Source organism: Dermacentor albipictus, chromosome 1, assembly GCF_038994185.2.
Source record: "Dermacentor albipictus isolate Rhodes 1998 colony chromosome 1, USDA_Dalb.pri_finalv2, whole genome shotgun sequence".
In the NCBI taxonomy this organism is placed as follows: Eukaryota; Metazoa; Arthropoda; class Arachnida; order Ixodida; family Ixodidae; genus Dermacentor; species Dermacentor albipictus.
In genome coordinates, this window is record NC_091821.1 from 400,614,284 (window position 1) to 400,634,652 (window position 20,369).

Here is a 20,369-nt window from a genome sequence, read left to right on the forward strand (position 1 = left end):
GTTCTCCAGTGGCTGCTGCTTACATTGCGGCCGCCTTATCTTGAGAGCAATCAGCGATGCGGACAAAGTAGCTTCGTATGCACTGTGCTTTCAAGGTTAAGTTCGCGTTGAAGCGAGAGAGAGCGCATGAAGGTCCGTTTGCTTGCCTCTGCTGCCGCGCTTATCTTGTTTCATTTGCTATCACAACTGATGCTTCCGCCTTTCGGGTGAAACTGCGCCATTTTTTGTTTGTTATTTTACTTTGGACGTTTGTCACTCGCTCTTTGCAATAAAGTTGTTGGACATCGCAACAAAAGTTTAGGAAGTGAAGCATTTCGCATATTATGGACTTGGATAAAACAGACATTTTTTGGCGGTTTATCAGGGTCTGCTGTAACGAGAGTCGACTGTACATTCGATTTGTATTCGGAACTTCGAATATTCACCCACCTCCAGTATAAAAATAATTTGGTGTTTCTCTTTAGTGTCCCTTTAACAATCTAAGTGCACAAGTGTTTCTGCATTCCACCAGCATCGGAATGTAGCTGCCAAAGCTGGGAATCCAATAATCGACCTTGTTCTCAGCAGCAAAATTCCACACTGAGCCACTGTGGCATGCAAAGTCAATGCCACGTGTGCGTGCGATTTGGAGGGAGGCAACAGCAAGGCCACTGAGAACATGACTGCAGTTCTTTGTGCTGTGCTCTAGGGGTACAGCAGATAAGACCTAAAGCTCTGGACCATGAGCATGACAAGAATCAGCTTAGTTTTAAGCACTCACTAGCCTAGCGCATCTGGAAAAAGACAACAATAGGTGTCGATGAAATCTGATGTCAGAAAGCCTCACTGTGGTCTACAACGGAAACCACAGAAACATGCATTAATTATTACCACTTGGGATTTCTTAAAACACACCTAAACCTAAAACAGCTATGTTTTTATTGCAACAGTAATAGTACGAACACTTGAGCTGCATATGCGCTGTCGGCGTTGTCGTGCTGTCCTGCTGTCCGCAGTGCATGCGTGGTCGACGCGTGGAGGATTATAAGGCCTCCAGAGACGCGAACTGTATTTGACTCCAAAAAGCGATAAAGCCAAGTGAACACACCTTCGCGCTCCACTCGATGGCTCTGCCGAACCCAGGGCAGCGTTCTGGCTTGTGCTGCTGGCACGAGCACAGTGTGCACACGCATTAGCGTCCCCGCTGAGATGCTGTGTGCATATAAAGCCATGGTGAATGCAAAGCTAAATTTGTGTTGTCCTTTCTGTGGATGCTGACCAACTGCGACTGCTTTCCTTCGATCTCACCTCGTGCGCCACCAAGGCGCAATACCTTAAACACTGTTGGCACACTCCTTGTCACACCAGTGTTCTGAAACATTTTCAGTGCAACGCTAAACTTGCCGATTGCTTTGCCTTCAAGCCAAACTTGCAATAATTTTTCAAAAATTTTTTCAAATAATTTTCTTCGGCTGGAATGTGGCAATGACGGTAACCAGGCTGGAATCGAATCAATGACCTCTGTTTTGTAAACAGGTGCCCGTGGATGGTTATGAGAAAAATGTAGTGGGTGCAGAGTGTGCTGTTACCTGGGCGTTCACAACAATGACAAGGATGGTGGAAACTGTGGTGCCTAGTAGCTGGTGCCCATCCAAGTTGACTCCGTCGGGTGCAATGCTGTTGCTGAAGGCACCGTATGGGATGAAGAAAAGCACGAAGGAGGAGATCACTCCATGTGCAACACTCTTCAAGAACTCCACCTTGTTGAAGAGTAGGTTCAGGTGGCCCGGCGTGAACAGCTTGGGATAGCGCATGGAGTTTACGTCATTGACATCCTGAGAGAAAAAAAATATGTACATATATTAATGATAAATAAAAAAATAAAGATAAGGCAAGCCATCTTGGAATTAGTGAAAGTTTGTAAAACGTTTCATCATTCCCTAGTCTTAGCAAATGAGCCTTTGCATTCACTGGCCACACCGAGCAGTTTCTTCAATTGCCGGTCATCTAGCCAAGCTCAGGAACATCTGACAATTCCAGACTTCTCCCACCAACTCCATGACGCACTGCTTTCCTTGTGTCCAAATGTTATGGCCAGTTCACTATCCACGACTTTGGCACACTTCATATTTCAAGGCCTACGGTATTTTCTGGGCTGCATGGATAATAATTTTATTCGCCGAATTTCATATTACAAACAGGAACATCGGAGAGTTTTGCACAGTGAAACATGGCAGTTAAATTCCGATAAACTTACTTTGTTCATCCAGGCATATATTACCATATTCATTGAGAGCATCGACAGCTGGCAGTTAGTACTGGGAAAGATGCATCTTTAAACTCAACGAAATTGATATACCACGAAAATTCAAACAGAATAATATTGAAAGCTCCTTTCCCAAGTTGGTAACCACACAAAGAAGGTTGCATTATATTAATATGAATCTATGCTTTCAAATTTACTACGACTAATACAGCGCCTGAAGTAAGCATCTCGTAAAAGGTGAGCACTGGAGCCTTAGCCATTCATTGGTCAGTCATGACAAGCTGCAACAAGTAAAAAGCGTGTCCGCCTGTTCATTTCAGCTGTGAGCTGTGCCATCAAGTACACATGTGTGCACTTGAATGCTTTTTCAAACAGCACGCTGACATGGTGAAGCTGCAACTAAAACTAGTGTGTACACCTTTATTCCTGCACTCTTAATTTATGCAAAGCGCCACAAGCATTTATTACAGCCTTATTGGTGCACAAATACCTTGCCCACAGCTGCACAAAATTTAACCACATATTTATTCTTCGAAAACAATTAAAACCTTCAATATACCTGGTCGAAGACACCCAGTGCTAGTACAGGCAGAGATGTATAGAAGACATTGTAGAAAGAGATGAACACTGGGTCATACAAGGTCTGCAAGAGAAAAAGCAAAAAGTTGGGCCTCATTTAGAACATAGCAAACTGCAGTGCTTATAAACACAAGAACAAACATAGAAAAGGTTAAATGAAGAATGACACCGCTTTGTGCAGAGTAATGCGAAGTGCTTGCTTGTTCGGCATTACAATTGCCGTAGAGAACACAAATGAATTAAAATTAAGTGATACTCACACATGCAAATGTTCCGGTTATGGGAGAGAGAGACATGCTATATCTAAAGGGTCAATGTTTTGGTGCCCACCTTCGGAGTAAATTTATTGGGCACTTACCAACACCTATTTCACGTAATAAAATTGTTTCTTTATAAAATTTTTGGTACATTGCATGCCTTTCAAGCATACTTAGTGTTCTTTGTCTTCAAGTCTTCAAATGTAACCATTTGTTGATATCGAGGTAAGAATTAACTTATTGGAAAATGAAAGCAATCATGGATTGTTACCGATGCACACCAGTGGGCTAAAGTATACAAACTAAAGGCTTGCCAAAAAAAAAATGGAGTAGACTAATAATTCATGCACACAAACAGAGGTTGATTGACACATGGGAAAAGTTTGAAATGGCAAGTCTGCACTGCAGTCCTCAATTCCAAGTTACGTTCATGGGCGAAGAAGAAAATCGGCTTTATTGCAAAGTCTCTGGTCTTTGCACTTCTTCTCATGGGAGCACACGCAGATATACTACTGGCGTGAAAAGTTATTAGCGTGCCAGATTTGCAAGAAGGCTGCACGTGGAATGTATGTGTGCCCAGGCTGCATGGAAATTCAGTCACTTTTACAACACTGGCATCCTGTAAACTTTTCGTGCCGGCAGCACACATCAAAGCTTGCCTGCTCAGCAAAAGTATATATCTTTTTTTTTTTTTCATATGTTACTGAACTGCTGGGAAAAGCAAAAACTATGCATCACTGTTTGCCACAAGGTGAAGCACCAGCTTTTGTGCCACATCAGAAATGCGTTATCAGCCGCGGCTTGTTGAGCTACTGACATGCAATATGACCAGGCGTGCGTATTCAACAAATCTATTTTAAAGGGACAGACAACCGCTTAGAACATGAATCGAGATAACCCCGGCGGTGATGGAATGATTCCCTATCGTACTGGCTAAAATGAGCCATGTTGTTCTCATTAAACGTAGATTTATATTTTTAATGAATCCCTAAAAGTCATGAAAAATGACCCTTTGGTGCCCCCACGGCAAAAACATGAAGCTGCATAAGAGGTCCACCACGTGACTTTCTACTAGTGTACGCGGTTCCTGGTCTTTTTATTAGTATTGAAATGCAGTATACCTTTTATTATCATAAGTTTTTCCTGACTTACAATGTGCAGATAAGCCTTTGTTTGTAGTGTGCAGAAAAGTGGCACTGCTTTCACCTTCATTTTCGAAGCGTTTGCTTGGCTCATCTATTGACAAAACGACGACGGGGGCCAGCTAGCCATGATGTAGGCATGTACTTAGGGAAAAACACGATGCAAATATAAGAAATGTCTGTACAACAACACAAACTTATTGCACCAGCTTTTTATTTCCAAAGTGGTTGGAAAGGTCAAAACGTAGGTGGTTAATTACAGTTACACTCACTCCTGTGAAAGCAGAATGATGGACGGCTTTCACAATTTGTGAGGCGGGCTATTGGCATTGCTCTCACTTCTCAGCGTTGCTGGAGGAGGGACTTTTACATTTTTAGACTGCCCAGAGTGAAAAATTCTGCTTACTAAATATCCACACACTTTCGGAAGTAACCGCTGCAGATGTCTATGCGCATTACGTTCAGCTCCACTTAGCACACGACTCCTCACTTATAAAACACTGGTTCGCCCAGTACTGGAGTATGTCTCTGTCGTATGGAACCCACACAAAATATCTAACATCAACAAAATTGAATCTGTCCAGAAGAAAGCTGTACGCTTCATTTATTGTCACTTTGACAGGTATTTTTCACTCAGTTCCCATCTGAGTCTTCAACTCACCAGTCTCACTTCATGTCGTCATATTGAATCTTTGAAGTTTCTTTATACTCTAATAAACTCGCCACGATTTTCCCTACCTAGCAATTACATCACACCCGCTAGCCCCACAACTACCAGACATCACCATGAGTTGAATATGTCAACTTTTCATTATCACGCCAATGTGTTTAAATAGTTTTTTTGTCTGTTCTATAGAATTGTGGATACGCACAGTCTTTACCACTCAATTAATTTCTGCTGTATATTACTAATCATTGATGTTCAGTGCTCCTTTTATGCTTTTCCATGTATTGTATTTCCCCACTCCTGCGATAGCCCTTCGAGGTTGCAGTATGTTGAAATAAATAAATAAGTGAATGTAAACACTCCCGAGGATGAGCTTTGCGTTGCGCCATAAAAAACTAGGTCCTTAATCAGTTTTCAGTTCCTTTAAACACAGTCAAATCTTGTTTAATCAGGGTTCTGTGTATTCAGTTCTTGTCTCCACAAAATTCAGCATATTTTTTTCTATTCTCATTTCTACCCTAGAACTTGGTGTTTACTGGTAAATATATTTTTCTAGCCAAACTTTCACTGTCCATTTTTCAGTGGCTATTTTCCATCAAGCTTATCTTCTCTTTCTTTCTTTTTTTAGTCAATAAACAGTTAATTAATTTTGTTACTGCTGAAATGAGCTGTATTATTGCAGATCCTGCTCTTCAACACTGTAGTTGTATCCGGCACAGATGAAAAGAAGAAAATTTTTGAGAAGCAGTCCAGTAAGGACATATCACCAAGCGGCGGTATGACTAGGAAAGAATTAGAAGTGAGTGCATTTGGCATTCGAACACAAATAGAACGAAACTTTATTTGTAACATTATGCAAATACAATGCTCCAACGAATAACATAGAAAAAACAAAATCACTAAGTAGGTATGACCCCGTGTTACCAGTGAACCTTGTTAAAAACAAATTACCGTAAAATATCGTGAAAGTGCCCAGTTTCACACAGGTGCCCAGTATTAACATTTCCAAAAAACTTTAGAACTCTGAAAACTATATGTTAAGCACCCACACCCTCCAAAGTGCCAGCATCAGCCAAAATATTCATCCCACTGCAGTCGCGACGAGACGGCTAGGAGCAATGATTGAGACATTTGTTTCCTTGCGGTGGAAAGGGAAAGACCAATGAGGATGCAGATAATGCAGAGTGATAGTGAACAGTGCTTGAAAGAAAACCCAGTGGTTGCAGGATCGCAGTATGTAAAAAAATTTTTCGTACTTTTTTTCTCTTTTGTTTGTGTGTGTGTTTAAAATGAAGATGTTGATTTGACCCCTAGTTATAATGATGTTGCTCTGACATAAAAATACCTTTGTCATATCCAATATTTATTATAAGCATATGCACTTGTATTCATTACATGTATATAATAGCGAGAAACATTTTATGTTTACTTCTTTATATTCTATAAATCGCTATATCTATGTTCATTATATCGAAGTTTGATTGTACTTAGCAACCCCTTATTAACCTAACAGAACAGTGAGCTGTAGTGCATAGTATAAAATTGTAAGACTTTGTGACGCTCTGCTGCCGAAATAGAAATCAACGGGAAAATGTGCCACCTTTGAGCAAATATTTTCTTTTAAAATATTTAGATGAGAATGAGCTTCATCATCATACTCCTAGTCAATGTGTATGCTTTGTGGAGTTATAATGTTCAGTGTGTGGCGCTATAGAGACTATAGAACATGTGCTCGTGGTGTGCCCTGAGTATGCGCGAGAAAGACTGACATTGGCAGATACATTGAGACATTTCCACAATGGACCACTGTCGGAGGACCTCTTGCTAGGCGCGTGGCCACAGAGTTGGCAGACGACAGAGACAATGCGTGCACTTTCACGTTTCCTAGGTGACACTGGCCTGGACTCACGCCTGTGATACCAGTTGTGTAATGTGTCATTCACCTCGTTCCTCCCATTATCATCCATCATTGTGACCCCTTTTCTTCCCCTCTTCCCCCTCCCTTACGTAGAGTAGCAGGCCAGATGCTCCATTATCCGGCCGACCTCTCTACATTTTCCAATCATTAAAATACTTCCTTGTGGAGTTATAATAGATACTTCAGCACCAAATTAAAAGCTGCCACCATACTACATATTCACCATCATTACATCTGGTGCACAGTCCGCTCAAAATATTGCTAAGTAATCTCATAATGGTGCAGTAATGATAAAGCATTTGGTGAGCAATGTGCAGTATATTGCTAGCATCACCTTGGTCTCAATGAAGCTCTACACCTCCGAGGAATAAACCGGAAACATGCGCATGCATGCAGGTTTGCATACAACTGACAGAATGATACTACTTTACCGCTGCGCAATCATTTTTGGCTACAGCATGCTACCACTCATACCACACTCTCTCATATAGCATGTTGAACTAACTCAAATCGATAACAGTGCAACGCAGATGAGAATGCATAAAGGATGCACAAGAAAACAGCAATGCATCCTGTCATTTGTCACACGTCAACCATGTGAAGCACAAGGGTTTGACTGTCACACCACACACTCACCTGTGCCGAGAATCCGCAGAAGAAGGCAAACCAGAAGTGGCAGAGAGTGAAGGCGAAGTTCTTGTAGAAGAAGTACCGGAGGAAGCGGCACATGCGCAGGTAGGACCAACGACCGTGCACCAGCAGTAGCCGCTCGAGGAAGCGGAACTGGGCAATGGAAAAGTCCGAGGCCAACACCGCCTGCATGCCCTCCTGGCCACTGATGCCCACTCCTATGTGCGCCACTGCGTGATTGTGCAGCATGGCAAATAAAAACGTAAGTGTTCTATTCGCTGTCATAAGAATGTCTTCCAACTACTAACAGCCCTCTGTTAAACAATAATGGTTATGTCATAGTTTTGTTTGTCCATTACATGTAGTCACCTAGTGGCATTGAAAGAAAAAAAAGGCATTGAGATGCTGTCCTTGTTTCTGGAGTGACACTGAATAATAAAAAGTGTACACACTTGCATCATGGGCTTCATGCAGTCAGAGCCATATTGCCTTTTCTTTATGCCAAACATGGGGGGCATCTGTCATAGCCATGCACACCTTGACACCCCTCTAATGTGCTCATTGAGATAAAGAGTAAAATAAAACAGAAGGAAAATATGAAACAAAATAAAAGACCCTTCCTCTACTTTTACTCATAACAGTGGAGATGAGGACAAAATGGCCTGAATTAGGTTTGCTCTCATTTTGAGTTTCCTTAGCTGTAAAAGGAGCCTTGAGTTTGTACTATTCATTCAAGCTCATCAGACATGAATTTCGCAACAGCAAAGCATTTGATTGGAGTCATGATGACTGGTGAAGTCATGATTATGTGAAGTTTCGATGCCTTCATCATGAATGCTGCCTCAGAAGAAAAGAAAGCTATCTTCCTTGGGTGTCACGGACGGAAGGCATATGCACTGCAGTGAGACACATTTGTTCAACCAGAAGGTCGACTCAAGAGAATTGAAATGCGTCTACAAAAAACTTCAAGTCCTCACATTTATCAACTTTTCAAAAAAATTAAAACCAGACCTAAAAGAAAACACCTTAAGGAGCACCACAGTATTTGACAGTACTGCTGGACTACACACAGTCCAACCCACTTATATTCGTAAGTCACAGCTACAAAAGCCAACATAGAATGACAACAAGAAAACCATAGGGGGAATTACAGTTAAGCCTCGATATAACGAAGTCGGTAAAAGGTAAAATCGGCAATTTGCTTCGTTATATTGAAATTTTATTTTATTGAACTTCAACCTTTTATGTAAAATAAGTACAGTCGCCGATCGATTTTTCTTACATGGAAAGGGGCCACAGAATTTTCCGAATTATAGGACAACTGAAAAAAGCAAATTTGAAGGAGAAAACAGCTCATTTTGATAAATTTGGGAGTCTGCGACGAATCATATGGTTTCATGTCAGGCACGTCGACAATATCTTCACATTGGCAGTACGAGTTTAGCGAAGCCAGCCGAGCTTTCGCATGCACTCCGCCCCCGCAGCTGGTAGCGCCGCACTGAGACAACGCTATCAGGAAGAGCCTGTCGCTCCAACGGGTCATTGAAACTCGAGATCACGCAACTTCCAATACTAAACGCGCAGCGCGGGAAAACATCTTGCATGGTGCCATGAAGTTTCCGCACGCCCACTCTTTGCACACCCCCTCGCGCGCTGGATCACGTTACCGCAAGCTCGCTCCCCTCCCCCTCTTTCCCTTTGCTTGCGCAGAAAGGCAGCACTCATGAAGCCACCATCTTTCTTGTCTCATTCTCGCACACTTTCACTCGCACCTAAAGAACACAGTGCACGGGGAGCCATAGGATCTTATCGCACTTCAACTTTATAAGGAATTTGATGCGGCTCCACTGCGTTTGCAAGCAGCCGCAGATGGTCAAATTCAATCATTTGACTATCTGCGATTGCGGAAGTTTCCATTTATTGTCCGGCATTCCCTTGCGGCGGCAGTGAAATTTCGTTATACTGAAATCGCATACAAACACACTTTGTTATATTGATGTTCGAAATACATGGTGTTGTATGGACAAGGGGTTATGAAAAGTTAAATACTTCGTTATATCGAGAATTGTGTAATACTGAAGTTCGTTATATAGAGGTTTAACTGCACTTGTTTATTTAATTGAGATGTAAAAGCTATAAATACTAAAGGGAAATGAAAATAGATAAAGAAACAACAGGCCGCAGGTGGGATATGAATCCATGTCTTGACATTACGCATGCGATGTTCTTACCAATTAAGCCACTTTCCCATCCACTATGTTGGGTATTATGCTCATATGATGAGCTTGTCATTCCATCCAGTAAGCGCATACACAAACTTGGTAGGCATTCACGGTAGTTGTTGACTGAGTACGCCTGTGGATCCAAACTTCGCTTCCCACTTGTGGACATTAGTCCAGTGTGTAACATGATCTCATGCTCGACTGCTATGAGGTACAAACATCTTAAAGGTGAACTTTCCGCAACGGCTTGTTGCCTGCCACACCCGCTGGCTAGGCCTAGCCAAAGCCGCCACGCCGCTTCGTCGGAGTAGGCGACCAAAGTTGCAGTTTGGTGCCGAGTGTGGGATATGGTGATGATACTACCATAAATGGCAGGACAGCTAGTTTCATCTAATACCGGCTTGCAGAAATAAACCAGCATGCATGTATGTATGTGATGCTTAGTGAAAATTTTTTAAATATTTTTGCACTCCGGAGTGAGGATGGGGGCTTTAAACGAGTAAATATGGTAACCAACTTCTTACGTGAAATTTACAAACATAAAGTTTTGAAGTGATACTTTATCAGTATAAAATAGAGGTGGGCAAATATCAACATTTTTGAATACGAACCGAATATATATAGTAAGCATAGAATATAGAATCTAATTTAGAATATTCAAATGCAGACGAATATATTTACAGCAGGGATATTACGTCTATATTGATTAGTGCGAAACGGACAGCTAAATATCAGGGACAAGGGATCAGTTTTCAACACTAGGTTGGAATTAATGTACACCACTGTCTATCAAGCCATTCTGGTAAACTGCAAATAGTATACAGTATTCAAATGACAACTGCAGGAACATACCACACAAGTTCAAAAAAAGAAAAACCTCTACAGAAAAAGATCACTCACTTTTGATCATACTGACATCATTGGCACCATCGCCAATGGCAAGAGTGACAGCACGTTTATGTTTCTTGACGAGGTCCACAACAAGGGCCTTCTGTAGAGGAGTGACACGGCAGCAGATGACTGCTTTGCACCGGCTGGCTACCTCCAGAAACAGCAGCTCCATATCCTCTTCCAGGGCATGCACCTACAGTGCACACACAGACACACCAGAAAACAATGTATTTGGAAAATACTATGTCACACACAATGGAAAAATTATATCGGTTGCAGCTTTTCATTTATACTTTAACATGTAGAGAAGAAACTAAAGGACGTACAGTGAGAAATCTTTAAAGCTTCTTGCAATGTACACCAGTTATGAAACATGCGTGGAAAGTTTTGAATCCCTATCTTATCCAGCTGTCCACAGAACTGTTAGATAGCTGTACATTCATTTAAAATGTTGAAACCTACTGTAAAATCTTCACTATTCAACTGCACCTCACAGCATTCTTGCAGTTTGCTGACAAGTCTTTTTTTTGTTTTTGTTTTCTGCAGGCATATCTTGAGTTACGAAGTTAGCTGAGCAAGAAGGTACAATGAAAAATTACTTTGGGCAAAAGTGCCCACAATGTATACGTTTAATACTTCAGACCGCTTTTTATGCAGCTGGTCACGTTTATGCAACAGGGTTACCAGGTTCGCTGTGCTCAAACCATAAGCAGGAATGTGTTGCAGTTGAAGCATCTCACCAAGCTGTGTCCATTGACGATGAGAGCGAAGCCGCCCAAGCTCTCTCCACCTGAGAGCTCCCAGGCATGGCCATCGTCATTGTCACTGAAGCGCACGACCGAGCAGTCTCCGGCACCTCGGCCGTGTGAAACAACGCCTGCAATGCTCTCACGGAATGTGCTCAGCTGCTTGTACACTTCGTCTCGTTCCATTCCATCCACAATGAAGATGTCCACCATGTCGTCTGTCAGCAGCTGACATGAGTAGCCAATGTTGATGGCCGTTTCTGTAGGTCCCCCACCAAAAAAAAAAAGCCAAGTGAGGAGATGGCCTGAAGCTAAGGCAAGCAGGAAAACATGTGTATTATATTATTGATAACTAAGAATACACCGTCCCAAATGTAAAGCTTACGAGGTGATAGAACAGGGGTGTTGCAAATGCAATTGCATAAAAGTAAGGTGAACCACTTGGCATCGAAACAGGTAGCTAGAAAATGCACTTAACATGGAAAGCCTCCCTCCCATGCAATTGTGGCATATTAAGCATTGTGTGAACTAGACAAGCACTTCCTGTACGTCAATAAAAAGTAACCGTTTAACTTTTTCATAAAAATCAAATGTCTTCAAATAATTTATTGCAGCTGTTATCAATGTGCCCATTCTACTTAAATTTATTGTTAACTGTCATGCATTAAAAGAATAACTGATGAATTACCTCGGAAGCACTGGTTTGTCACATTGCAGCGTGTATCAGGAGTACTGTTTTTTTTTCTTTTGCTTTTATAGTCATATACAAACCTTGAAAAAGGTTAACTACCACCGCTTTGGGCCAGCCAATTAGTTTGTAGATGTTGTTCAATAGGGTTAGACGAAACATGCAGTCAATGGCAGGCAATCTGATAGTCATTGACAAACAATTTTATCTTAGCATGTTTACTGTCTTAGCAATACAGTTTACACATTTCTAAAGCTAGACAAAATCGAAATGTAAACAGTAATCGGTCGACTGGTCCTTGGCTCAATGAGCATCCGAACTTCTACTCTGGTGGCAGCAGCACAATTTTTTTTTGCACTAGAAACAGACTTGTACGTCAAACTGACCCTGTTTGTCGCCTGTGAGGACCCAGATCTTGATGCCAGCCATGGCCAGGTTTGCAATGGCCTGTGGCACGCCGTCCTGTAGCTTGTCTTCAATGGCTGTGGCCCCCAGCAGTGTCAGGCCCTGTTCAATCTCGTCGTATACAGCATCCACCAGCTCCTCTCGGTCATGTAGAGAAGTCCTGAGCAAAGGTGCATGTCCGCTTTGCTCAACTTCCGTCTGACAAGTGGCACTCAAAGGTATACTCAAGCAGTTCTTGAAATTCGCAATGTCAGAAAAACTATTACTGCAACTTCTGCTCTGTGCCTATATCATTTGTAGCTGATTACTATACAGCCTTGTGGCATTTTGTCTCTAGACAAATAAATTCCAGAATTCTGTGCCAGATGCACACATACTGTGTCACGAATGCTCTCCAGAAGGGTTGAAATCTGGGCCAGTTGGTACATACTTGAACGAAAAAACCAGTCAAAAACACAAAGGACAACAGAAGAAGTTCACGACACAACGACTGGACTATCAACTGTGGTTTATTAGAATCCGTGTAGTCCCAGCAAGGGCAGCAGAGCATGCGCAACCGCATCATCACTTATCACAAAGCATGAAAAGACAGCACCGTTTCTATCGGGACCGACTTAGAAATCCAAATTCTTTTTCTTGTAAGCGCACCGAGGTTGCGCACCGAGGTTTCTAGAGCTCCTATCCTTTTATCTGTCATCCACTGTTGTTGAATTCAAAGGTTCCTTGTTCCTTCAGAAAAAAGGAATATGTATTGGCTCTAGTGTTGCCCCAGTGCTTTCCCAGATATTTTTAGCAAAATTTGACAGGAAACTTCAAGGCTTCCTTCTAAACAAGCGTGTGTGCAAAGTTTTTAGGTATGTGGACGATCTTTTAGTACTTTTAGAGCTTTTACCAAATGACACTCTGCCCGCAGCAGTAGACGATGTATTGACTGCTTTTAAAGCTTCTTCACGCACTCTTAATTTCACTCATGAACTTCCTAGCAATCATTCCATCAGGTTCCTAGAACTGCAACTAACTTTCTTTGACGACGGGCATTTGTGCTGGATGTTTTCACCTAGGGGCAAGAAAGCTCTTTTACCATTTGGATCTGCACATTCAAAGCTTGTAAAAAGAGGGATTACAATGAATTGTTTCCGCAATGCACTTGAAAGAAGCTGTCACCACGCCATTAAAAGTAGCTTTGACGCACAATCCCAACGTCTAGAAGCCGCAGGGTTCCCTCCGCCTCTTTTGAAAGCGGTGGCTGAATCGCTGCTTCAGAGGCTAAAGAAGGAACGTACGGAGCTGGTAGATGGTGGGGCTGTTGAACGTAAGAAACTTGAAGTTATGCCGTACGTACATAAAGTGAGCCACAGTATTAAGAAAGTTGCCGCCAAACAGGGAGTAAGTGTTGTTTTTTCTGCCCCTTGTAAGCTTTCGGGTCTGTGCTCGCGCATTTCTCGAGGCAGGGCAAGGAACCATGTTTGCACAACGCAGCATGAAAATCGTTTCACGGCATGTGCTGCAGGGGTTGTTTATAGGTTCCCTCTCACGTGCGAAAGATTTTACATAGGCCAAACCGGTCGATGTATTAATGACCGCCTGCGTGAGCACCACTCCTCCCTGGGGTCAGATAACGGTGCAAACTTGCCTCGCCATTGCAATGAGTGTCGTTGTTATCCATTGTTTAGCAATGTGATGATTCTTGGTAGGGGCAAGGGCAAAGAAGAGCGTGAAATCTTGGAAGCGTACTTCATCAGTTTATTAGGTGATGACTGCGTTAGCACAACCTCGGTGCGCTTACAAGAAAAAGAATTTGAATTTCTAAGTCGGTCCCGATAGAAACGGTGCTGTCTTTTCATGCTTTGTGATAAGTGATGATGCGGTTGCGCATGCTCTGCTGCCCTTGCTGGGACTACACGGATTCTAATAAACCACAGTTGATAGTCCAGTCGTTGTGTCGTGAACTTCTTCTCTTGTCCTTTGTGTTTTTGACTGGTTTTTTCGTTCACGAATGCTCTCCATCCACTTGTTTCTCCTCAGTCAATCGATGGTCTCAGATTTCGAGACATTGCTCTAATTTTTGCCAGTTAAAGACATAATTTAAAAAATACACAGTGCACTAGTTGACATACATCTGAAAACTGCTGTTAGCGTTCGGGATGTAATCTCTACATCACCTAGAAGGGCGCCGCACAGTGCAGTTTCGATTACCTTCTGTTGTTCTTAAAAATTTTAAGCCTATCATAACTTTAAAAATGAATGAGCATACTAAAGTGAAAAAGTTGCAAGAAATACAATAGTACAGCCAGTACCTAAAATACTATTGCACATAATGTGAGAACGAGACTAAAATTAGGGGAACACATGACACAGGTGCTGTGTTCCCTTGATCTTAGTCTCGTTCTCGCAGTGTTTGCAACAGTACATCAGCGTGCCAATAAGACCGGCTTACCACCATTTTGAATTACCTGACAATGTTTGGCAACCATCCAGAGTGGCACTTTAATGCACACAATGTTGTATTTTCAGCTACCCTGCAGAAGGTGTGGAAGGTTTCAAGTGACATTCCTTAGTGACATTCCTTAGTGACAGCTAGCTTAATCCATTTCGTTTCCAAAACCATCGATGCTTTCTGTTTGCTGCCCCTGGCGTCAGCATACCGTTTTCATGTATGTTCAGGCATAGTTTATTGGTGGCTGTAGATCTTTCACTAGAGTAACGCTGTACACAAGCACAATCATGAGGGTCCTAAATACTAGAAAAGAAAAATCTTACGCAGCCTCATGATGTCTTTCACTCCACTCCTGAAAATATGCTTCATCCAGGTCCTTATAGGCCAGGCACAGTGTCCGCAACCCTTCACCAGCATATTTCTGAAACCACACAGTGTTGTATCATATCAGCAGAAGTCATCAGATTACAATTACAGTTGTTACAGTTATCCTGAAACAATATTAAACTACACTGTTACACCAGTACACGAGAGATTTCACTATCATATGTAGAAGCTACAGGCAATGTGAGATGATCTTTACTGCAGAATTGCAATATGCGAAAACTAGTTCCATCTATGACGGCATAAACAGCTGTAAAGGTAAAAAATCTCACCACCAGATTAGTTTTGCTACCAGGATGTCTACACATATATATATGTATGCATGTATATGTATACAATACTTATGCATTTCATTTAGTTTATATTATTTTGCTCTCTCTTACTTTATTATAGCTTCTTTTCCATTGCATCTTATAATCCACATAATTTGTGTACATCCTCACTTTTCATACACTATCGACAGGGTGTCCTGGCAGTTTATAATGTGCAATAAAAACTATTCTTCAATATTTAGAACATGCTATGTATGATGTCACAGAGTGCAACAAAATTTAACATGAAACTGGAAAGCTTGTGACAAACATGAATGGTACTTACATTCAGATGCTCAGTAGTTTTGATTTTGAGAGGCTCACTGCTTGGATGAAGGCGCTCAAAAATGACTGAGTCAGCACCCTTGCAGTATAGCTTCAGAACACCATTTCTCTTAACTATCACCTGAAAGTTAAGGACAAAGTGTTCATGACTACGAAGGGCAGCATGGCACAAAATGCAATTAAAGAAAAAAGAATTGCCAGATATCCTTGACATGCCACACTGTGCTGTCTTTAAACTGTTGCAGCGGTGTGTGCCAATCAATGTTATTTCTTAACACTATAGCAGAGTGCATCTACATTGTATGGGAAAGTGGTACTTACCGACATTCTTTTTCTAACATTGTTGAAATCCAAGATACCAAAGAGCTCATAGACTTCTTCCTGACCCCAAACCTCAATGGTAATGCTTTTCGGTGTTCGATTCTGGACATGCACAAAAAGTTACGTAGTCAACTTGATGGAGGCTTTGAAGTACTTTTGGCCTTGCCCAACGTGTCAATATTTCAGTGCTTACCTTGAAGACAAATCCGAAGTTTCTAGCTGCTGATGTGAGTGCAGCCTCATCTGGAGACTGCGCCTGATATTCAAGGCGGCCTGCAAGACAGATGAAATTTGAGCTGCATTAAAATTACTGCAACGTGATCAAATCATGTTTACTTTTCCTTAAAGGGGCCCTGAAATGATTTTGATGATTTTCTACAAATGTACTGAGTCATTAGAGAAGGTCCTTCTGATCATTAATTGACGCATCTAAGTGTTCCGCGATTGACATAAAACGTTTACAGACACTGGGATTTTAGAAAAAGCTCAATACCTCTGCAGCCTGCACCCCAATGTGGCCTCATAAGTGGATTTTCAGTCTGTATTACTATATTCGAACAACATAATGTTGTCTGGTTTTCGTTTAGAACTGCTTGGAATTTCAACATTTTCTCAGGCCCCATGGTGTTTAGACCTTTGACGCTAACTGCACATGTAACACATTCCGAACTCAAGCACTGTTTCACAAAATCGGTTCCAAAGTCTGCTCACCATCCTTCTCCTCAGACATAACCGTGTGGCACAAAGCCAACAAGCGAAAATATTCCCGAGCATCAGTGTCTCCAGCCATCACATCCTTCAGCAGTGATGGGTCGTAAAACCGAAAGCCTGGCTCATGCTCTGCATTCTCTGAGAAATCCACAGTCTTCAGGTTCTATAATGGCAGCAACAGGGAATAATGACAATTATATGCTGGACAGTTGAAGGTGGACAAAGCAATGCGAACAATATCAGTTGAACAGCACAGAAACAGCACAGTCCCCCCCCCAAATCAATAATAGCAGCACAGTTTTGGTACTTAATTCCCCATTGGCTATTAGAAAATGTTTTTTTTTTTTTTGGTTTGAGAGTGTTTGAAAACCCCAAAAGGCACCTGTGCTTTACAAACACCACCTTTAATGCACATATATGAGGTAATTTAACTAATTTTGTACATACAATTGAGGGCTAAATTAAATAAAGTTGACTGTATGATATTTCAAGTAATTAACAATGTAGATATGTTTGTGAAAATAACCTCTAGCTCATATATCAACAGTGTTACATTCTGTAATGCAACATTTGCCATTTGTTTTCTCGGACAAGTTTCGTTGACAACTACAAATTCAACAGTACACAATCCTCAGCATAGAACAGTGTATAACCGGTGTCAATTTTTATTCTGGCATATTAAGGTGTAGACAACTAAGAAACATTAAATATCACAAGTGCAACAATGTTCAATGTTTACAGCAAATTGCTAAATGCTATGTGTAAGTGCACTGATCAGATCGGTGCTAACATGGTACAAGTGACCATCTGTGAGATTTTCCTTTAACAATATAGTTGATTAACTTTTTAAGCATTCATAGTAATCCAGTTAATCCAGTTATTTTTCTCTGCAATTGGTTAATAGCTTCCACAATGTCACAGTGCTTCCAACCATATTACTATAAAAGCTGTGCAACCTACCAGCAGGATAGGATGTGTTAAGAGTAAATGTGCAGCAAAAAAATCTGCCAATTCGAGACAATTTTAGAACATGTGATTGCTGCTAAACAACAAATCTAATCCACAAAGTTATTGCCAGCTTCATTTGCGTGTAGATGATAGTTAACTAGGGTGTCTACAAAGAAAGCAGAAGTGTTTGTTTTGTGTGTGCATCGGTTCTGATAATTATTTTGAAGTGGATCACCTTTATGAAATTTTCTATTAGTTCGACTAGTAATAATCCAAAATAAAGTGCACAGTCCGCTGAAGCTTGAATCAGTGTGTGTCAAACTATTGCACATACATAGTGCACAGGTACGCAGTTACCTCATTGATTTCCACAGCTTCTCCTGTAGCTGGGTCAAGGACGTCTCCATAGTGACGGCCATTGATGGATGCCTTTATGAATGCCATGATGTTTTGTGTCAGGGTGCCTGTCTTGTCTGAGAAAATGTACTCAATCTGTCCCAACTCCTCATTCAACGTTGTGGTGCGTGCTCGTGCTGGAGCATCCTTTGGTGCATAGTACATCTTTTCATCCCAGTTTATCCAGAGGCTGTGGCAGAAGCGAATCACTTCCACACTAGAATATAAACGTGAATAAATATTATAAGCAAATATAGCAACATTTCAGTATTTGAGAACAGCTAACACTGTAGGTTCAGCACTGCACAGATGAATTTCTTTTCTTAGAAAGTGGCCTGCAAACATTAGTCACAAGAGAGGCCAGTTGCCACCAGGGGCGTAGCCAGGGGGGGGGCTTATGGGGCTTCAGCCCCCCCCGAAATGTTTTCGTGCTGTCCATGCACCGCCGACCAAAGCGACCCCCGGCACCGAAAATCACTCTGGATTTTGTCTAGAATGTATTTTTGACGCTCGAAAAGACATTTAACCGCGACGATTGCAAACTCGGGCTGGATTTCGGGGCAACGCCTATACACCGGGAGTCACATAACGCCAAGCAGTCCCATCCGAGCACAAAGTTTCAAGGGTGCTTTGATGGTGAGCGGGCTCGCCGCGGCATCTCACTGAGGCCACGGAATCTATGGAGCGCATGGATATCAATTGCGAAACTTTATGGGTATAAATCTCATAAGCTCTTGATGTGAAAGTTGTATTGACATTTCCAAAGTTGTGCTTTAGATTTTCAATTGCCGAACTTTGTGGGTGTAATGTTGTTATAAACATTTGACGCCAAAGGTCTATTGACTTTTCTAAAATATTACATCGGAACATACAACGAGACAAACCAAATCAACACACTAGCAGACGAGTTGACAAAGCAGGCAGCGAGGTCCAATGAGACGAAGCGTTGGGGTGGTTCATTTGTGTCATCATGTCACATAAAAAAATATCAACATTTTTTTTAACCTACGCCAGAACATCCATGTCAAGACACTAAAGCCAGCCATAGTAACTACGTTCTTATTTATTTTTTCTACTTTGACTTTTATTCGCGAGGACACATTGAGCCTCTTCAATTTTTTTTTGTTCTCGCTACCCTACCCGCGGGCTGCCAGAGCCAGCCAGAGCGCATACGTTTTTCTCGTACGGCCCCGACCACCGTGCGGTGCACTTCGGTGCGCGTTCGGTTTGTTCTGGCCGAGTGGATTTTCACCGGACAGAGTTTTGGACGCTTTCTGGCTAGCAGACGAGAAAAAAAAAAAAACAATGGTCGTTCGCCACCATCACTGGGGACTCGAAGGATTGCGCCGCATTCCTTGAGTGGAACCTTTCCGGAAAGTCTTGTTTCGCCGCTGTAGGATACTGAGCAGTATGCGTATGGTTCTCAGTGGACCAAGCGTCTCATGTTTTCTTCGGTATTCCTTACGTAGCCCCATTAGGTGCCCGAAGTAGGCATTAGATTCTGGCCAACATACTTTCCTATGCGTTTTTTTTTTTTCATTTCGGTGTCTCCGCCTCACAGAAAAAAAAAAAATACATTAATGCGGCGCAGCGAATTGTCGCATGGTGAAAGTTCGATTTTGATACTTCTTTTGTGGAAAGTAATGGGCGACGGGATGCTTCAGTTGCCGGATACGTTTATCATATTATTGCGAAAGCAATTATATGGACACTCCAGGCGCATTCCTGCCATCGCCCTCATGTTTCGTGTAAAGTCCAAGGGTGATAACATCGTGACTACGCGCTGCATGCTGTATGTGCGAGTGAAAGCGTAGGAGGGGAGGTGGAATGGGTGAGCCGACGATGGTGGCTCAGTCTTGTGTGCGCAAAGGAGAAAAGCGGGGAGCAAGCGCGCCGCCTTCCGTCGCGCGCAATACATCGGGGGGAGTGGATGGAATGGGGGCGGAATCTAGGATTCTGTGAATCTATGATTGTGCAACATGTTTATTTGCCTTGTTTGACGCATTATATACAGTTACTTCTTCTTACATACATAGACTCATTGGAGACTTATACGTATACTTAAATATCTTGTTGCGAGGTTTTGTGTATACATGCAGTGAACTTTGTTTCCAGTGACACTTTTGTTTCCAGTGACACAAGCCGTATTTTCGCATTTGCATATCCCATTGTATCTTTGCATTTCT

At 42.0% G+C, this 20,369-nt stretch overlaps 1 protein-coding gene across 7 annotated transcripts in view; it reads right to left on the bottom strand.

The window, feature by feature from the left end:
• Positions 1–20,369, bottom strand: part of ATP8B (ATPase phospholipid transporting 8B) — a 174,988-nt gene that overhangs the window by 7,546 nt on the left and 147,073 nt on the right. For all 7 annotated transcript variants that reach the window (XM_065452444.2, XM_065452445.2, XM_065452447.2 and 4 more), the window contains 12 exons: positions 18,145–18,400; positions 16,840–17,002; positions 16,322–16,401; positions 16,129–16,230; positions 15,809–15,928; positions 15,151–15,248; positions 12,372–12,550; positions 11,292–11,557; positions 10,561–10,744; positions 7,445–7,668; positions 2,805–2,888; positions 1,569–1,814 (listed from right to left, as the gene is read on the bottom strand). In XM_065452444.2, coding sequence (XP_065308516.1) covers positions 1,569–1,814; positions 2,805–2,888; positions 7,445–7,668; positions 10,561–10,744; positions 11,292–11,557; positions 12,372–12,550; positions 15,151–15,248; positions 15,809–15,928; positions 16,129–16,230; positions 16,322–16,401; positions 16,840–17,002; positions 18,145–18,400 — 2,002 coding nt within the window. The remainder of the gene's footprint in view (positions 1–1,568; positions 1,815–2,804; positions 2,889–7,444; positions 7,669–10,560; positions 10,745–11,291; positions 11,558–12,371; positions 12,551–15,150; positions 15,249–15,808; positions 15,929–16,128; positions 16,231–16,321; positions 16,402–16,839; positions 17,003–18,144; positions 18,401–20,369) is intronic.